At 37.9% G+C, this 17,077-nt stretch overlaps 2 protein-coding genes across 2 annotated transcripts; both read right to left on the reverse strand.

Annotated features, from left to right (window-relative positions):
• Positions 1 to 1,223: 1,223 nt before the first annotated feature.
• LOC121855829 (histone H2A deubiquitinase MYSM1-like) lies at positions 1,224 to 15,904 on the reverse strand. The gene is made up of 3 exons (XM_042350978.1): positions 15,766 to 15,904; positions 5,671 to 5,938; positions 1,224 to 4,068 (listed from the first exon to the last, which is right to left on the reverse strand). The coding sequence occupies exons 1-3, from the start codon at positions 15,834 to 15,836 to the stop codon at positions 1,867 to 1,869; spliced, it is 2,541 nt and encodes an 846-aa protein (XP_042206912.1). The 5' UTR covers positions 15,837 to 15,904; the 3' UTR covers positions 1,224 to 1,866.
• LOC121855830 lies at positions 9,520 to 13,523 on the reverse strand. The gene is made up of 3 exons (XM_042350979.1): positions 12,547 to 13,523; positions 10,583 to 10,785; positions 9,520 to 10,389 (listed from the first exon to the last, which is right to left on the reverse strand). Exons 1-3 carry the CDS (start codon positions 12,777 to 12,779, stop codon positions 9,719 to 9,721), a joined length of 1,107 nt encoding a protein of 368 aa, XP_042206913.1. The 5' UTR covers positions 12,780 to 13,523; the 3' UTR covers positions 9,520 to 9,718.
• Positions 15,905 to 17,077: the final 1,173 nt, after the last annotated feature.

Here is a 17,077-nt window from a genome sequence, read left to right on the forward strand (position 1 = left end):
AACATTCCGGAAGGAACGCTAAGTCTAGCAGCCTCGCTAAAGTTCGCCTGAACCCACTACTGAGGACATCAAAGTTATGAAGAGACAAACTCAACTCTGGCCTTTTTGCTGAGAACAAATAGAAGCCCAAGGGCGGAAGCCCAAGGGTTTTGTGAACGTACATAAGAGTAGGAAGAGAGACAGTCATAGTATTCATATTAGCACGTGAATAATTGGGACAAAGATTGTAAATAATAAACATATACAGTATATGTATACAGTATATATAAATAGATGTATTCACATATTCTCTTTTAGTGAAGACGAGCCCGGGAGGGCGCAGCGACATTCACTGAGTGACTTAAAGGCAAGGGATAGTCACAACGATCTAAACGACTCAAAAAGAAAATGTGTTTTGGTCGCCATGCTGACCCAAAGTCGTATAAGAGAATGTCCCAAATACAATAAATGAGAGACATAAAATAAGTCACTACTTCATCACTGTGCTATTAAGTACAAATACTGTACCATATATAATATCCTTGGAGGCGAGTATTTCAGCAATTAGAACACAAATTTGCGGAGCTTCCCTTTGTGTGTATTATAGCTGATCGCCAGGCAAGAGATGAGGTTCTCGATGCACATAGGTGGAAGTGAACGAGGGGGTTTGAGAATTGCAATTAAATGCCAGGTAGCAACGTGTCCTCCTAATATTACTTTTTAAGTAATTATTAGATGTTTTAATTGCCTGTATGTTGGCCTGGCGAATTGGCTAGGAATTAACATACCTAGGTAGCATTTGCTGATGTCGCATTCAACTTGAACAAAAATATACTTCACCCAGACACTATCTGTCAAATCAAAATACCCCACCTCCGACTCCCCCCCCTTCCCACGCTCGCTGGGTCCCTCCCTCCCTCCCTACCCCCCCACCTTCCCTCCCTACCAGAGAAATGTTTGGGTTAAAGCAGTATATTTACATTTTTAATAATAAATAATACTTCAGACTAAAGTTAGGATAATATAATTGACATTGCTGGATTCCTTGCAAGACCAGGAATATTTTGAATATACACGTCATATATTTTGCACAAAAGATAACATATTTGCTCTGTGTAAACAAAATTCTTAAATTAATTTAAAATTTGTATGTCTAATGCAAAATCCATGATGTTTATATTTAAAATAATCATATTGTAAGAATTCCAGCAATGTAAATTATATTCTGGCCGGGTAATTTTTATGAATTTTATGAGCTAAATAAAAAAATTATACTTCACCCGCGTATATGAGTAGATGCACCGCGTAAATTGGGAATTCCGGTTCTGGCTGGGTACCGGGTAAATGTAGAAACGCGTAAACGAGAACTCCGTAAAGCAGGGTATTACTGTAATCTAAATTGCTCATAAATATCTAAACCAACAGGGGTACAGATAATCTATCTTAACATGTCTGTGTTAAGTAAGACAGGCTCCAAATCCTGGCTGCCTCAGCTTGAATAAATGTTCCCTGTATGAGGTGGGCTACATCTGTGGTCTCACTCTATCTCTGTAATACTGTACAAGCTTCTTGAAGAAAAACTACCAGTACAGACTACATGATTATGAACTGCCTTTGTGATTAAAGACTTCACAACTGGATGCCACTTTTAATATTTTAATCGGCTAATGCCAGACAATTTCATTCAGTAGAGAGAGAGAGAGACCCCTCATACCCAAGAGGTTAAATTATCATAAAAACTAAAATGATCATGAAACTAGAAGACTTTCCTGAATGGCCACAATAATACTGTAAACATTTTTATATCAGTTTCCCAAGTGCCAGCTTCTTTGAGTTGATTATGCTGCTTTACATCCATATTCCCGAACTCTTATTTTCTTTGAAAAATCAAGCATCCAAATACTCTCTGACAGCAGCAAGGAAAGTGGTACGCACTGACTGTAATGGTTCATGTAGATGTAGAGGTAAATGGTGGTTTAAAGATGCTATTGCCTTCTCCCAGTACGTCAACTGCCCACGCCATTCTCCTCTCCATTCTACTGCCATGGAATCATCTCGAGCACCTGCAACTACTGCCCTCACTCCCTGGCAGACTTCTTCCCATGCACCAGGGATTACCTCACTCACAGACCAGAAAAGTTTATATGGAGAACGAAAGGATTCTACCTCTTCCTTTCCAGACACTTTATGTGGCGGTTTATCTAACACAATACAACGAATTTGGGAAGCCTCATTACGATTTGTGGGACAAAAGGGACTTACAATAATACCTAGGAATGGAGCATCTTGGCGTGCAAACCATTGCTGCATCTGATCTTGAGTGTCAATATCCTGAACAGATGGATTAGGAGGAAATGTTGGGTGTGAGTGATACCATCCTACTACCTGCACACCACCCTCATGAATAACAGTACATGCTGTGCTTTGAGATATTGGGCACATGTCACATTCCACACCTGTACTAACAGCTTGGGTGGGAACTGCAACAGTTACATAGAGAGTTTGTGTAGCAGGATCATAGTAGCCACCTAACAACCCCATTACTTCAGCATGAGATGTATGTGTATGAAGATCTAATGTAATAAGAGCATGAGCATGCATGACAACAGAAAATGGAGCTGGAGTGTCTGGGTCATGTTCAAGACAGCGAACTAATTTAAACTGCTCAAGTCTTCCACCATTTGGGCCACTCCCAGGACCTGCCCTACTGCGAGGAGCCTCCGGAATATGACATGCATCCACAACTGCGCCTGATTCATCATGGCTAATTGTAAGACCACCACCTTCACTCATCGATGCATCCCATTTCTTTTTTTGTTTCTGTCGAGTCATTTCTGACCGATCTACCTTAGTTGAAGGCTTAGTAGGTACAGTTACCTTTTCTTTTTGTTTAACACCAATCACTAAAGGAGAAGTGTAATTACTTTCTGGACACCCAAAATTAATAGCACCAATTTTTTCTAGATATTCATGAACTTTACCTATTGAGTTAACATCTCCACAGTTCCTTAAACCTGCACGAACTATAGTTTTTCTCATATATTTAGGCTTCACCTGATTCCAAAAGGTAATAAGATAATTTCTGATTTTCAAATATCTTTCTGGAGTTTTTACACCTTTTCCATCAAAATATTCAGAGTGAACTTTCTTTTCTTCATCTGTTACATCTTCTAAATTTAATGTTCTCTCCTCAGCTGGGGGAGGAAAATTGAAAACTTGTTGTTTTTTATCATCAATTCCAGAATCTTCACTTACAGTGTCTTCTTTATTTCCTATAGATTCATCTGGCTCAATAATAACTGTGTCTTCAATGTTGTTACAAACCGTTACATTACTTGGAGGTTTGTCTTCAATCATCAACTCTTCATCATCACTTATATCAATATCAACATCACTTTCTTCCATCTCATTTTTAACAATGTGAACAACTTGTCCAAGTACCGGCATAGCAATTTTGGGCTCGTCACTCTTTCCATCCTTCTTGGGTAAAGTTTGTGAGTGTATCACATTCTCTCTCTCACTGCTAGTTGGACCAAGTGTAATCCTCAGTTTCTTTTTTTTCTTTGGTGTCTGCTTCTGAGGGGACTTTATTTTAAAAGGCACATTTGAACTAAGCATGGAATTTTTCTTTTTCTTTATATGATTCACTTTCTTTTTATTTTCGTTTTTTTTTCTAAAATTATTGAGAGTTTCAGGATTTGAACAAACAAAGCCATCGGACTCAATAATCCATTCCTCTGCAATATTTGGAACAAATATTTCACCTGATGAATTAAATCCTTTACTATTATCTTCAACTGCACTTGAAGCCTGTGAGCTACTGTCAACTTTTTTATTTCTTTTTGGAGAAAGTGGAGTTGTTGTTACAGTTGTTGTAGCAGTTTCAATAAGACCTAAAGGATCATCTAAATCTGTAGTAGTAATACAAACTTGATCAGCTGGCATATACACACATGTTTCCCCTACAGTCTCAGCTTCTTGGACAATGTTGGCTGTCTCGGCCCATTTCTTGTGAAAACTACGAACTTGTCCTGAAGTCTTAGTGGCTATAAAATTTGAGAGTCTGTTCCAGTTAGGTCCAAAGAGTTCCTGCAAGAAAAGTTTTATTGTCAATACTTTCAATATGAAATTCACTGGCTACTTAAATTGAAAACTTCAGGAAAAACAAATAAATGATTAAAGTATGATATCCCATTTTATGGCCAAGAGGAAAAGTTACACTGTTATATGACCCTACCAAACAACCCCCTGCCTGAGCCTGCCTTGTACTTCTATGGCAGAAATACCGTTCATTTGGATCAGTGGAAAGGCTACAAAGAGTCTTTTTCCCATTCAGATCAGGGTTATGAAACAAGCTTCAACTGTGATTCAATGGTTGTCTCAAAAGCCAGCAAGGCACACCAGGATGAATCCTGGACTAGTTCCCTTGACTTGTATCCCTCGGGTATAAAGTTAGAAATCACACAATAAAACACACATTTCTCCTGCTGATATAGTAACTAAAAGGGAGGAATGTTTCTAGGTTACTTGATTCACCCACAATTTATGTTTCCATACTTCAGTCTTTCAATTGGCAAAATTCAATACCGTACTGTACCTGCTACAAAGGGATGAAGGAGGTAATGTGTCAATGGAACAATTTAACAGACCCAAGTTAGGAAGTATTCCCTCAAAAAGGATTAACCATAGGTAACTGTACTTCCTAGCACCACAAAGTCTCAAGTAACCAGGGCTGCACATTCCCATACACCCACTCAGCCATGGTGACCAAAGTAACATAAGGTCAACAAGATCTCAATACGTGACTGTTTAGTTATCCCCCAGCAGGTGAGTTGGTCATTGGTAAAGGATTAATAAGGGGAGTGAGTGACTGCTTGTTAGCATGTTGTCTCCAGTTGTGACTCTCCTCACTCCTTGCCATATTTCACTGGATTTACACTTATTATTAGTGTTTACTGATAGAATAGTGATTAATAGTGATTAATCATGTCATTGGAGCTAGGTTAGCTCATCATTGTAACCACTAGGCTACTGGGCCAGGCTATGAGGTATTATGATTGTTTTTCAACTATTTTGGGGCAGATATATGTCACTTTCTTCATTCATTTTACTCAGTTACATACACATACCATCCTACATACAAACCGTACAGTGAAAAAAGTACAGTATTACACTGCAAAAGCAAAAGAATCAATAATTTCATCTAAATTAATCTTTTTGTCAACATTTTCAATGCTTAAAATGGTTTAAGCAGACAATCTCTCCTATACCATACAAGTGTTTGTTATATACAGTACTTTTAATACACAGTGTTTAATTATATTATCGTAAAAATATTACGTATGTTATTTTTGATCTAGCCAACAGAACGCACGATGCACTCAACTGCCCAAATCCCCGACAACCCTGCCAGCCTCACGGGGCCCCTGGTGTTTTGGTACCATTACTACCCCCCCTGCCGAGGACATCCCAGACATAAACAAGTAACCTTTAGGACAGAAGGCGAGTGATGTACCCCTCTCAACCATTGCATCCCTGAGTGTGATGATCACTTAATTTTTCTTCATTGCTCACAATATTTTAACAGATGCCACAAAACCCACGGACTGTTAGAATGAACCACGCAACACATCTTCCATGGTGAAACAAAATTAATACTGTACTGTACTGAAATAAAGACAATAAACTTACCAGTCCTTTCTGAAATAAATCCTTCTCAACAGCATTCCAATGACTTTTTCTTTTACGGCTGTTAGAAGTTTTTTTACTATTTGGCGATCCAGTCGTGTGATGCGAACTACTGCAACTACTACCAACAGTAGTATTTCCATTGACAGTAGTACTGCACGACTGATTACTTTGAGTAGTGGTGGTGGCTGTGGTGTGTAAAGCCACTCCTGCTTCTCCAAATAGTCCAAACTCACCACCAGAATCAAAGTCAAAAAAATCAGGTTCACTTCTGAAAGACAGAAAAATGGTTTCAATACACAAGAAGAAAAACACAAATACTGTACAGTACTACAGTGACTAATGCTCAAATATTAGTACTGTACTGTACATAGAAGAATATTAAATAAACAGTTTTAGGAAACAGTAATGAACAAAATATTGTACAGGTAGGTATCCCTCTAGGACATGAGGTAATACTGTACCCAGTAATTGATTATGATTATATACCATACTTATGAGTGATTACAAAAATGTAATGTAATCAATGTATTTATGATTACAGTAAATCCTCAATAACAAGGCATATATAGGGGGCTCTGGTCTTGCTGAATTATCCCAAATTATCCCACCCGGGCACAGGTCACTGACCCATATCGGGGCCTAGGGGCCTAAGGGCAAATGGTTTCAGTCTCAATAAACAAGAATTTACAGATGCCAATGCTCTAAGGTACGGTAGGCCAGTGGAAGGTTTGCCTTCCCAATGCGTGTGTGGCTCTTCCTATGACGCCTATCACGCCATTGTGTGCAAGAAAGGGGGCTTCATATGCATGAGGCATGATGAAGTAAGGGATCTCACAGCAAATATGTTGAAGGAAATCTGCCGTGACGTCAGGGTAAAACCGACCCTCCTTCCATTGGACGGTGAGATTTTCCAACACTTCAAACACATCCAACGAAGCCCGTGTTGACTTCAGTGCTTGAGGATTCTGGATGCGGGGACAGCGAGCCTTCTTCGACATCAGGATCTTTGATCCCATAGCCGCATGTCACCGTAACTTAGCTTTCGATGCTGCACACAGGCGGAATGAGAACGACAAGATAAGGGCATAAGTGGAGAGAATTCAAAATGTTGATCAAGGCAACTTCACTCCTCTGGTGTTCACAACCTCTGGTGGGATGGGACCAGGTGCAAGATGTTTCTACGCCAGACTCGCGGAGGTGATCTCCGAACAGAAGCAGCAGCCCAGAAGTTATGTTACAGCCTGGATGAGATGTCGACTGTCCTTCTCTCTCCTTCGGTTGGCTTTGCTCTGCCTTATGGGAACGAGAGCTTCGGCCCCAATGCCGACAACAGCTGCAGATATTGACTATGAGGCAACAGTCACTGAATGCCGCATAGATCTGTGGCTCAACTAATTCAACACAGATAGGATAGCTACTTATGTATTAGGATATTTAATATTAAAGTAATTAAATGGTGGCGAAGGTGTGGCTATTGGGGGAGGCTGGAGGCCACGTTAAAAAAAAAAAAAAAAAAAATAAGTAGTAGTAGTAGTAAACAATAATAAAAATAATAATAATAATAATAATAATAATAATAATAATAATAATAATAATAATAATAATTAATAATAATAATAATAATAATTCAGATAAGTAAAATAAAAAAATAAAAATAATAAAATAATAATGATAACAATAATAATAATAATAAAGAACCATAAAGATATAAAAAAAACATCAATAGTGAGAAACAATATACAGTATGTACTGTATGTTGTGTTGTGTTGTCATGTAAGAGAAACAATTGAGACCCTGCAATTGTGTGTAAATGAGGCAGAAAGGCACCTCAGCTACCCTGAGAGATTGGAGTGCCTGAACTTGCCTAGCTTATACTACAGACGGGCAAGGGGGGACCTAGTTGAGGTGTATAAGCATCTCAGGGGGCACTACTCAGTTGAGTGTCCTTACTTGGAGCTGGCGGACGCTCGCCCCACAAGGGGTCACAGCCCAAGATTGAAGAAGCCGCAAGTCCACTGGACTTGCACCACTGGATCAGGAAAAAGAAGAGCCAAGATGTGTGGTTGCAGCCTGCGCTCCTGCCTCACCACATACATCATCCCAAGCACAGCCATCATCGAGCTCATCATACTCATTAAACCATTATATCCCAAAAGTCCTATGGCGACAGACGAGTGGCGACGGGGACAGGCAGAGATGACTGCCGGGAGTCTCTAGTCACAACTCTGCACATGGGTGGCACAGATAAGATGGTCGTTTATGCACTGGGATCTAGGCAGCAGTGCAATCTGGTCCTGTCTGTGTGACTGAGCAGCCCTTTCGAGGAGCCACTCTGCTCACCCCACATGGGGAGGGGGCTAGAAAAGGTACCCTAAACATAGCCTGCCTAAAGAACCAACCAGACTGGGCAACCGCACCCAGTAAGGTCATCCTTATGCGGTCGAAAACACAATTATAATCACAGATCAGAACAAACTATCCCTCTTATTGTCACTGCATGGAATGTCAGAACCCTTCTGAAAACTGAAACAAATGCACTTCCTGAAAGAAGAACTGCCCTTGTAGCAAAAGAGCTGGTTAGATATAACATTGACATAGCAGCCATTAGTAAGTCCCGGCTCCCAGATGAGGGCCAACTCACAGAACGGGGATGTGACTATACCTTCTTCTGGAAGGGTAAGCCTGTTGTGGAGAGAAACCGCATTTATGGAGTTGGCTTTTCCATCCGCCAACACATCCTACACTGGCTAACTGAAATGCCTATTGGGATCAACGAGCGCCTCACGACGCTTAAGAATCCCACTGAATCACCCTCGTCATGCCTCCTTCATCAGTGCATACTGCCCAACACTGGATGCAGAGGATGACATCAAGAAGGCCTTTTATGCCGACCTTGTCAGAGTGCCAACCTCTATCCCAAAGAAGACAAGGTTGTGCTCCTTGGTGACTTCAATGCCAGAGTTGGCAGAGATGCTGACATTTGCAGGGAACCATAAGGAGAAATGGACTAGGCAAGTGTAATCCCAACGGCCTACTCCTCCTCAGCAAGTGTGCTGCACACAACCTCACTATCACCAATACCTTGTTTAGGCAGGTTGACAAGTTTAAGGATTAATGGCAACACCATTGATCCAAACACTGGCATCTCATTGACTACATCATTGTCAGAGAAAGAGATCGCCAAGATGTCCTTATCACCTGTGCCATGCGTGGCTCAGACCACTGCGACACTGATCATCGGCTCATCAGAGCTAAGCTCTCACTTCACGTCGCCATTCCATTCCATTCATTGCTTTAATTAGTGAACGATTCATGTCATTAAATTTTAATGAAACTGGTTCTATATTTTTTTTTAAGCATTCATAAGTATGTTGCCTCAAATTGTTTAATTTTTACTTCATTGTGGTCTTTAATAATGGAGCATAACTCAATATGTAAGGTACTTCACCTGTGAGGTTTTATGAAGACAACAAAAGGAAAGAAATATATATTTATTTTTTTTATAAATGTGTAAAACTTAAGAAAATAAACTATAATTTTTCTATACATAGCTCTGCATTTCCTGAAATTCACAGCTTATATTATAGATATATAAAAAGAAATCTTAACTGCCATACTTTGGACAATATTTGTAACTGACATGAAACTATTTCTATCTTGGGCACAAAAAGAAATGGTTCACTCCTTCTCTACAGCTATTTATATCAATGCATAAAATTTAATAAAAGAAACATATCCTCCATACAGTACTTTGCACAGTATGACATATTTTATAAATACCTGTATACACCAAACAAAACTTTATTCTTTATCACAGGAAATAAATTCAATTTTTGAAAATCACAGCCTTCATGTATACAGTATTATAAATAATCACCCCCCAAAAAATAATTACCTGCCATACTTATGACAGTTTTTGTACACAAAAAAAATCTTTGTCAAAATAAACACATGTATGTTTATTTCCATCAAATAAAATTAGTTGAATATGTAAGAAATAGAAAGATTAACTTTTACTTTAGATGCCAATTTCTGAAATATTACAACATCATTCATATGTTTTAGCCATGGCATCATATGCAGCTCTTGCTTTCCTTAAAACACTATCTAACAATTCCAAAGAATTAATCAATTTTTCATGTGTCTTTTCAATCGATGCAATTGCAGTTTCACTTAATTTTTGTTGTAGTTTTTGTGTTGACATAATTTCTTTTTTCAGTTTCATTTCCTCCTCATGCTCCCTTTTCAATCTGTACAAATTATATTTATGTAACTCTTCTTGTCTTTTATCACACATTTCATACACACGTGTCACCCTCCAAGTTCGCCTTGGTGTGCTCCTTGGCCGAGAACCAGATGCCTTGGACACTGAATAAAGGTGTTGGTTGGAAGCATGAGTAGGAGGGGGTGAGGCAGGATCACTCGATAGTGAATCAGGGGCATTGACTGGCGAGGCAGGAGCAATGTTTGGTGAGGCAAGAGCAATGACTGGTGAGGCAGGAACATTGACTTGTGAGACAGGAACAGAGGGTGAAAATAGAGGTCGATAAACAGTAGATGAAACTGCAGTAAATTGTGCAGAAGACACAGATGATGGCCCTGGGGTTGGACCAGGTAAAACAAGTGGATCATAGGACTGAGTAAGTGAAGCAGAAGGTACACTTGCAGAAGTCTTCCGCATGCCACGAGCACTGGGTTGCTCGAGCACCTCGGCAAATACTGAAACAGTACACTGTGTCAGTACACGTGTATAAGGTAAAGGTAAAAGTGACCTAAGAAAAATAACAGATAAAATATTTAGCTGTCAGCCACTGTTCCTGTTTGATTTTTCGATAGCAAAAGGAGATTGAGCAATGGGAGTTATGAATGCACGCAGCTGTATAAATCAATCACTTTTCTGTAATGTTCTCACCTAGCTGCACATTTTCTAAGGTATTATTTGCTTCATGTATTGGTTTACTGAAGGTCTCGTAAATGTCATCAGCCATTGACAATTCTGCCCCCATCAGTGATGATGCCAAGACCATTTCTTCTGAAGCTTCCAATATTTTGAGTGGTGGGCCACCACCTGTCTTTGCTAAAATTTTTCTTTGCTGTATATCTCGGCTTTCAGTTCTGAAAGAAACATAAAATAAATACTGTATACTGTACAAACATAAATAATTATAGCAACAGCATAGGCATTTATCATGCTTTCATTACCAATGTCTATGGGCAAAGTGGTTGTAAGTCAAAAATGCATAAATAATACATAGAAAATCTTAAATGTGTTTCTGTTTCTATTCTCAGCACCACAACAAACTCACTTTTAAGCTAGCCAACCATTTTAAAGTGAATTATATAAAGAAAATTTTGTCTGTGTACTGACGTTGACTCGAAAATATGTAATTTGACCAAATATCGGTACGACTGAAGCAGGTCGTAAAAGTGCGGGTTGTAGTAGAAGAGTAGGTCGTTAGTCTAGTAGGAGCTGTATATATGTATAGAAAATGTAAATTGACCATTAAAAATTGAGAAAGAAAACATGTTTATATTTTATGATGCTGATGTTCACTTACATTAGTATATCTAAAACAAACAGAAATTTTTTTTTAAGTGGGCCTAAATCAGGCTAACACATATCTACTCGGCTACAGTCATATCTGCTATAAAAATTATTATGATATGTTAGTAATGATGACTCGTATGCTTCTGACAAGTCATTTGAGGTGACACTTCTGAAACTGAGCCTAAACCTGTTTGAAGCTTATCTTGCCGGAATATTTTGGCTTGCTAATTATGTGGGGACACCAGCCCCTTACTTGCCAATTTTTCTTGATGCATGTCATGGTCGTAAAATATTTCCAGGCACCTAATGTAAAGCACACCAAACCTGCAGAATAATACCTGTTTCATATAGAGTTATATGCTGTATAGCTTCGTTCACTGACAATGGCCACCCATTGTCAGTGAATAAATGGCACAAAACATAGAAATAACCTAACATTAATTTAAAATAACCTAACCTTACCTAGCTTAACTGTAACCTAACCTAACTTATTTTTTACTTAACCTAACTTTATTTTAACCTAATCTAACTTTAACTACAGTAAACTTAAGTTAATTTACCCTAATTGTAACGTAATCTAACTTAACCTCAGCTAACCTAACTTTAATTTAACATAACCTTACGTTAATTTAACCTACCTACCTACGGTAACCAAATATTAAATATGACTGTTCCACTATTTTTTTTCACTTATCCATAACTTTTTATCAATGTTTTGCATTTACTGATTTGTAGTGTTAACAAAAATGTTGTAGTTGTCATTTTTTGTATAAAATTATTACTAAAAATAAAACATGTCAATAAAGTATTAATTCTTAGTGTTCTGTGTTTTCTTCAATTTATTCACTGGCAATTAAAGATTTCAAACAAGAGAACCTAACACAGTATGGCTGAAGCACCTTTTTACTGATGTATCCTCCATACCAGTTCCTTCATTATGAATTTAATTTTTGTTTCAGATATCATACACAATTTTAACCTAGAGTGATTAGGAGTAAAAATAAATCAATGGCTAACACTTGCACATATAAAATATATGGTCAATACTACTCAGACACCCGCATGGAATAGCATATAGGCATATATAACTTATAAAAGTAGACATAAAAACACTTATTTTGATATATAACTGAACGTGATCATAAAATTATACGAAGGAAGGGAAAATGGGGAGGTGAGATGGGAGCTTTCCTTCTGTCTACTTTGGTAGGAGGTGGGACTCCTCACATGACACGTCACTTAAATACTGTAATCCTACTCAATTTAGTAACCTACTGGCAAAAAAACGTATTTTTAAATACTAAACTTAGAAATAAACATATACTTACTTCCGTTTTATGTGTTCGTAACTTCTCTTGAGCTGCTTGGCTGAGCGAGGGATTTGGTCTGGGTAGCTGGCGTTGAATGAAGCAGTAATTTCATCCCAGGCCTTTCTTTTCCTATCATTTATGGTGTTGCTTGTAGACCTGTCCTCAATGATTGGCCTTTGCTCGATATGGCGCAAAAGTGCCATGCGTTGGGTTTCAGACAGAGCTGCAGAACGTTCTCTTACTACCTCCATGTTTTGATAACACGTGCGCAAACATTGTTGCCAAGTACTCAGATGAAAAAATTATCTGTATTTTGTTTCGAACAGATAATAAAGTTCAATTTTATAAAAAAATATATTTTACAATATATTATTGTGCCGGTATAAAATAACAACTAAATATCTCTCTAAATCGTCTTTCTAACTACAGGTATGTGAAATAATGCATTTGGCACACGCGCATGGCCAAAAGTAAAACACACTGAAAAACGTAAACAAAAAAAATCCATACCAAAACCCGAGAACAGCCAATACTTACCTGAACCATTAACAAGGAAGCGACCAAGAAAGATCATTAACCACCCATCACCTTTTTTTCACATGAAAAATTATTTTTTTCGCTAGTACTCTTGCTGTTTTAGATGATTCTGACATTTATATTTGGGGCAAATCACTTTTTTTTTTTCGTGAGTTTATAGTATCACACCGGTTCTTATTTCTGTATAAAAAATGTGTATCTCGTAATGTTTACACAATTCGAAGACATTTTTCTTCTATGATATTTCCACCGGATATTAAGGATAACCGAAATGTTAATTTTTCAAGATTATTACTTTCGCTGTCACAAGTGTCGCCATGATTTGTTTACCTATGGCCGAGGTGGTCTGACCCCCTGCTCATGCATTGCTCCAGTCCTCCGACGAGGAGTTAGGTTTTCTTGGTTGGTTTGTAATATAATTTATTTATTAAAAAAAGAAAAATCCAACTTTTTCCATTATGCTTGTTTGGGGGAGGTATCTGAAGAAAAAAACGTGAATTCTGGTGGAAATGAATATCAAATTCGTTCAAAACTCATCAAAACACATAGGAAAAATCTATTTTTAATATCAAAATAAAGACCGGTGATACTATAAATTTACCTTTTTTTAGTTAGGTTAGGTTGGTTGGTTGGTTCCCTTGGGATGATGATAATAGGTTAGATTAGGTTAGTTGGTTCCTCTGGTATGAGCATGGGTCCTTTTTGGTGTATCACTCAAATGTGACCTTCATTTTTTGTGCAAATTAAATTTTTGGGCAAAAAATTTAAATTTTCATTTTGGCAGAAACTGCTAATTTGCACAAAAATGGTGATCAGATTTGAGTAAAACACCAAAAATAACCTACAGTAATACCATAGGAACCAACCAACCTAACCTATTCTCATACCAAAGGAACCAACCAACCAACCAACCTAACTATAAAAAAAAAGAAAGAAAAAAGAGATTTGCCCCTAAGGATACACCCCATTTCGTCACCAATATCAAATCCGTTTCGTTACCACTAACATTCGCTGATATTAGTGACAAATTATAAGCTATTATTTTACATAAATATAAATTACACATGTATACAGACGACTCAAGAAGTATTGTTATTATTATACATGAATATTAATTATTGAAAGAGAAAACGATTAAAACATTAGTAAATAAACAAATTACAGAACAAATGAAGAATTATTATTATTATACATGAATGTTAATTGTTTAATATAGAAAATGATTCATCATTGGTAAATAAACAAAATATAGAACAAATGAAGGTGATTTGGCACCAGCGCATAAGCCACCCAGCAGCGGTCCGACTAATTACCCAAATGTAGCCAAATATAGCCGCAATGAAGTCAAATAATGGTCCTACATGAATAAATCGGACTGCTAATCACTTCTCGACTAGTATTTGGTGTCAGAAAGTCACAAAAAATTGGAAAACTTACTTTAATCTGAGTTAATAGATCGCGTGCATGTACCGACGGAGCGAGGAATTACCCAAATGTAGCCGCAATGAAGTCAAATGATGGTTGTACAAGCGTAATTCGGGCTGTGAATCACTTCTCGATTATTATTTGATGTCATAGTAAAAAAAATTGATAAACTTAATTTAATCTGAGTTGTGTTAAGTTAGATTAGGTTAGGTACATGCACTTGATCTATTAACTCAGATTAAATTAAGTTTACCAATTTTTTGTGAATTTGTGACACAAAATACTAGTCGAGAAGTGATTGGCAGTCCGATTTATTCATCTAGGACCATTATTTGACTTCATTCCGGCTACATTTGGGTAATTAGTCGGACCCACCCAGCAGTGGTATGCAGGGCCGGATTTACCTACTTGTGGGCCCCAGGCCAGACTCATCAGTGGGCCCCCAAATTTATAGAAATGTTTGCATGTTTCAAAAATCAATATATATGTATGTATAGATAGATAGATACATAGATAGATAGATAGATCGATGGTGGGACACGGACATTTAAAAAAAAATATATTTTTTTTATTATCTTATTTTAACTTATTTTCTTCACTTTACTATAGGGCCTAGTCCGTGGCCCACCTGAGAACCACCCCATGGCCCACCAGTTAAAGACCACTGCAGGCCTATACTTATTGTACAGGGGCCCTTATGGTTGTGAATATGTTATATAATGAAATACTCGGTGTACACTTGAAACAAGGTTATACGCTGGCACGCTGCGCGACAAATTAGTTTCAGTGGGGCCCCAGATACCGGTGGGCCCTAGGCCAATGGCCTACTTGGCCTATTGGTAAATCCGGCCCTGGTGAGATGATTGCAGGAGTATTAACAATGTTTATATTTTTTATTTTCGTCTCTAATAAATTGTCTGTTGTTTAATTATTTTCAATCCCAAGCCAGTTATTTTCGTGTATATATTGATGGGAATGAAAGCGGTGACGAAACGGGAAAAACAGTGGTAACGAAATGGGCAGACCTCGCCCCAAAGATATTTGTCAGGATCATCTAAAACAATAAGAACACTAGCGAAAAAATATATTTTTCATGTGAAAAAAACGTGATGGATGGATAACAAAATATAATCCCAAAGAATATATCAATTATAAACCCTAATGTTGTTATACCATTACACCGCCACTCAAGAGTAACTGTGGGGTGGTCAACCTACACCACAGTTCACACTATACTGTAACTCATATGAAATGTTTAATTGGTAATTCACTCACTTAAAGTCAAGGTCAACAAGACCAACAACATCAACATCTAAGGTGCCGCCTATATCATCAGACGACGCCATTATCACTCAGCTCGCCCACCGCCAGCCGCACACTGAACTAAGCTTACAGGGACCTAACACCGGGTAGTTAAGCTGGCGCACCTACCACTCACAGCTTACCGCAGCAAACACTACTTCTAGCGTACACACAACTGTAGTCGAGTTACTGAGATTATTAATAACATATAACTTAATTTTAATAAACCATTTTATTTGTATGTTAGGAGTATAATTTACCTGAGGTATTTTGCCGTCAGATTTACAATGGAGAAAATAAATGAAGTAAGAAATTAAGAGAAAACCAGGTTGAAGAGTTTAAAAGTCAACTACTAAGGTATAAATTAAAAAGAAAAGGAGAAACTCAGCTATCGTGGTTTTTCTTTTATCTTCCTTCACTCCGTTTTTGTGACAAGCATTTTTGCTCTGTTTTTGTGACTGTTAAGTGAGCATTGTAACTTTGAAAATGTCTGGGAAGGCCAAGACAACCGTGTCTCTGAGGTGAAGTGGCCTAAGACTCCCCAGATGCTGTGTGGGGTCAGTGACGTCTCCACTACAGGGGACATGTGATGATGACCAAGTAATGTGGTGAGTCTTGTTTGTTTTCTATTGATTTTACCTGTGTAGTAATTTTTTTGTTGGTGATGCATGTGTGTTTGGGACTGGCTGGAAGCATATCACATTGAACTCCATGTTATAATGCTCCCTATCTACAATATTTCAGTACACACCGAGATACATTGTTGTGCATCATTGTCTCTGGACTGTTTCGTGACTGTCTCAGAAAAATACAAATTTGTTGGGGGACTGTCTCACAACAATCCTTCTGAAGCACGATTTTAGATGTTACTCGTTTCTGATCCCATATGGGAAACACGATACAAAGTTGCTCAATCTGGAGACAAAGATTAAAGAAAAACAATTAATATTATTATAGGTAGGTGTATGTTGATATGTGCATGGCACAATAAAGGATTTTACCATTTATTTAATTTTTATGCAATTTCATTTAGCAATATTTTCCTCCTTTACAATATGTCAAATATATTAATAAATTTACTTTTACAAATTCCTTCAGGTCATCAATGAGAGCGTCACACACTTCCTGAACGATGGCAGATATTGACTGTTTTGACACTTTCGGAGTGACCACTCACACAGGATGGAGGAGAAACTGATCACGCTCCCAGTCTTCAAGCAACATGGAAGACTGGCTTATCCACCCAGAAGCAGCTCTCATCGGCTCTACAGCTACTGTCTCTGCA

The sequence above is a fragment of the Homarus americanus genome, unplaced genomic scaffold (genome assembly GCF_018991925.1).
Source record: "Homarus americanus isolate GMGI-L3 unplaced genomic scaffold, GMGI_Hamer_2.0 scaffold14072, whole genome shotgun sequence".
In the NCBI taxonomy this organism is placed as follows: Eukaryota; Metazoa; Arthropoda; class Malacostraca; order Decapoda; family Nephropidae; genus Homarus; species Homarus americanus.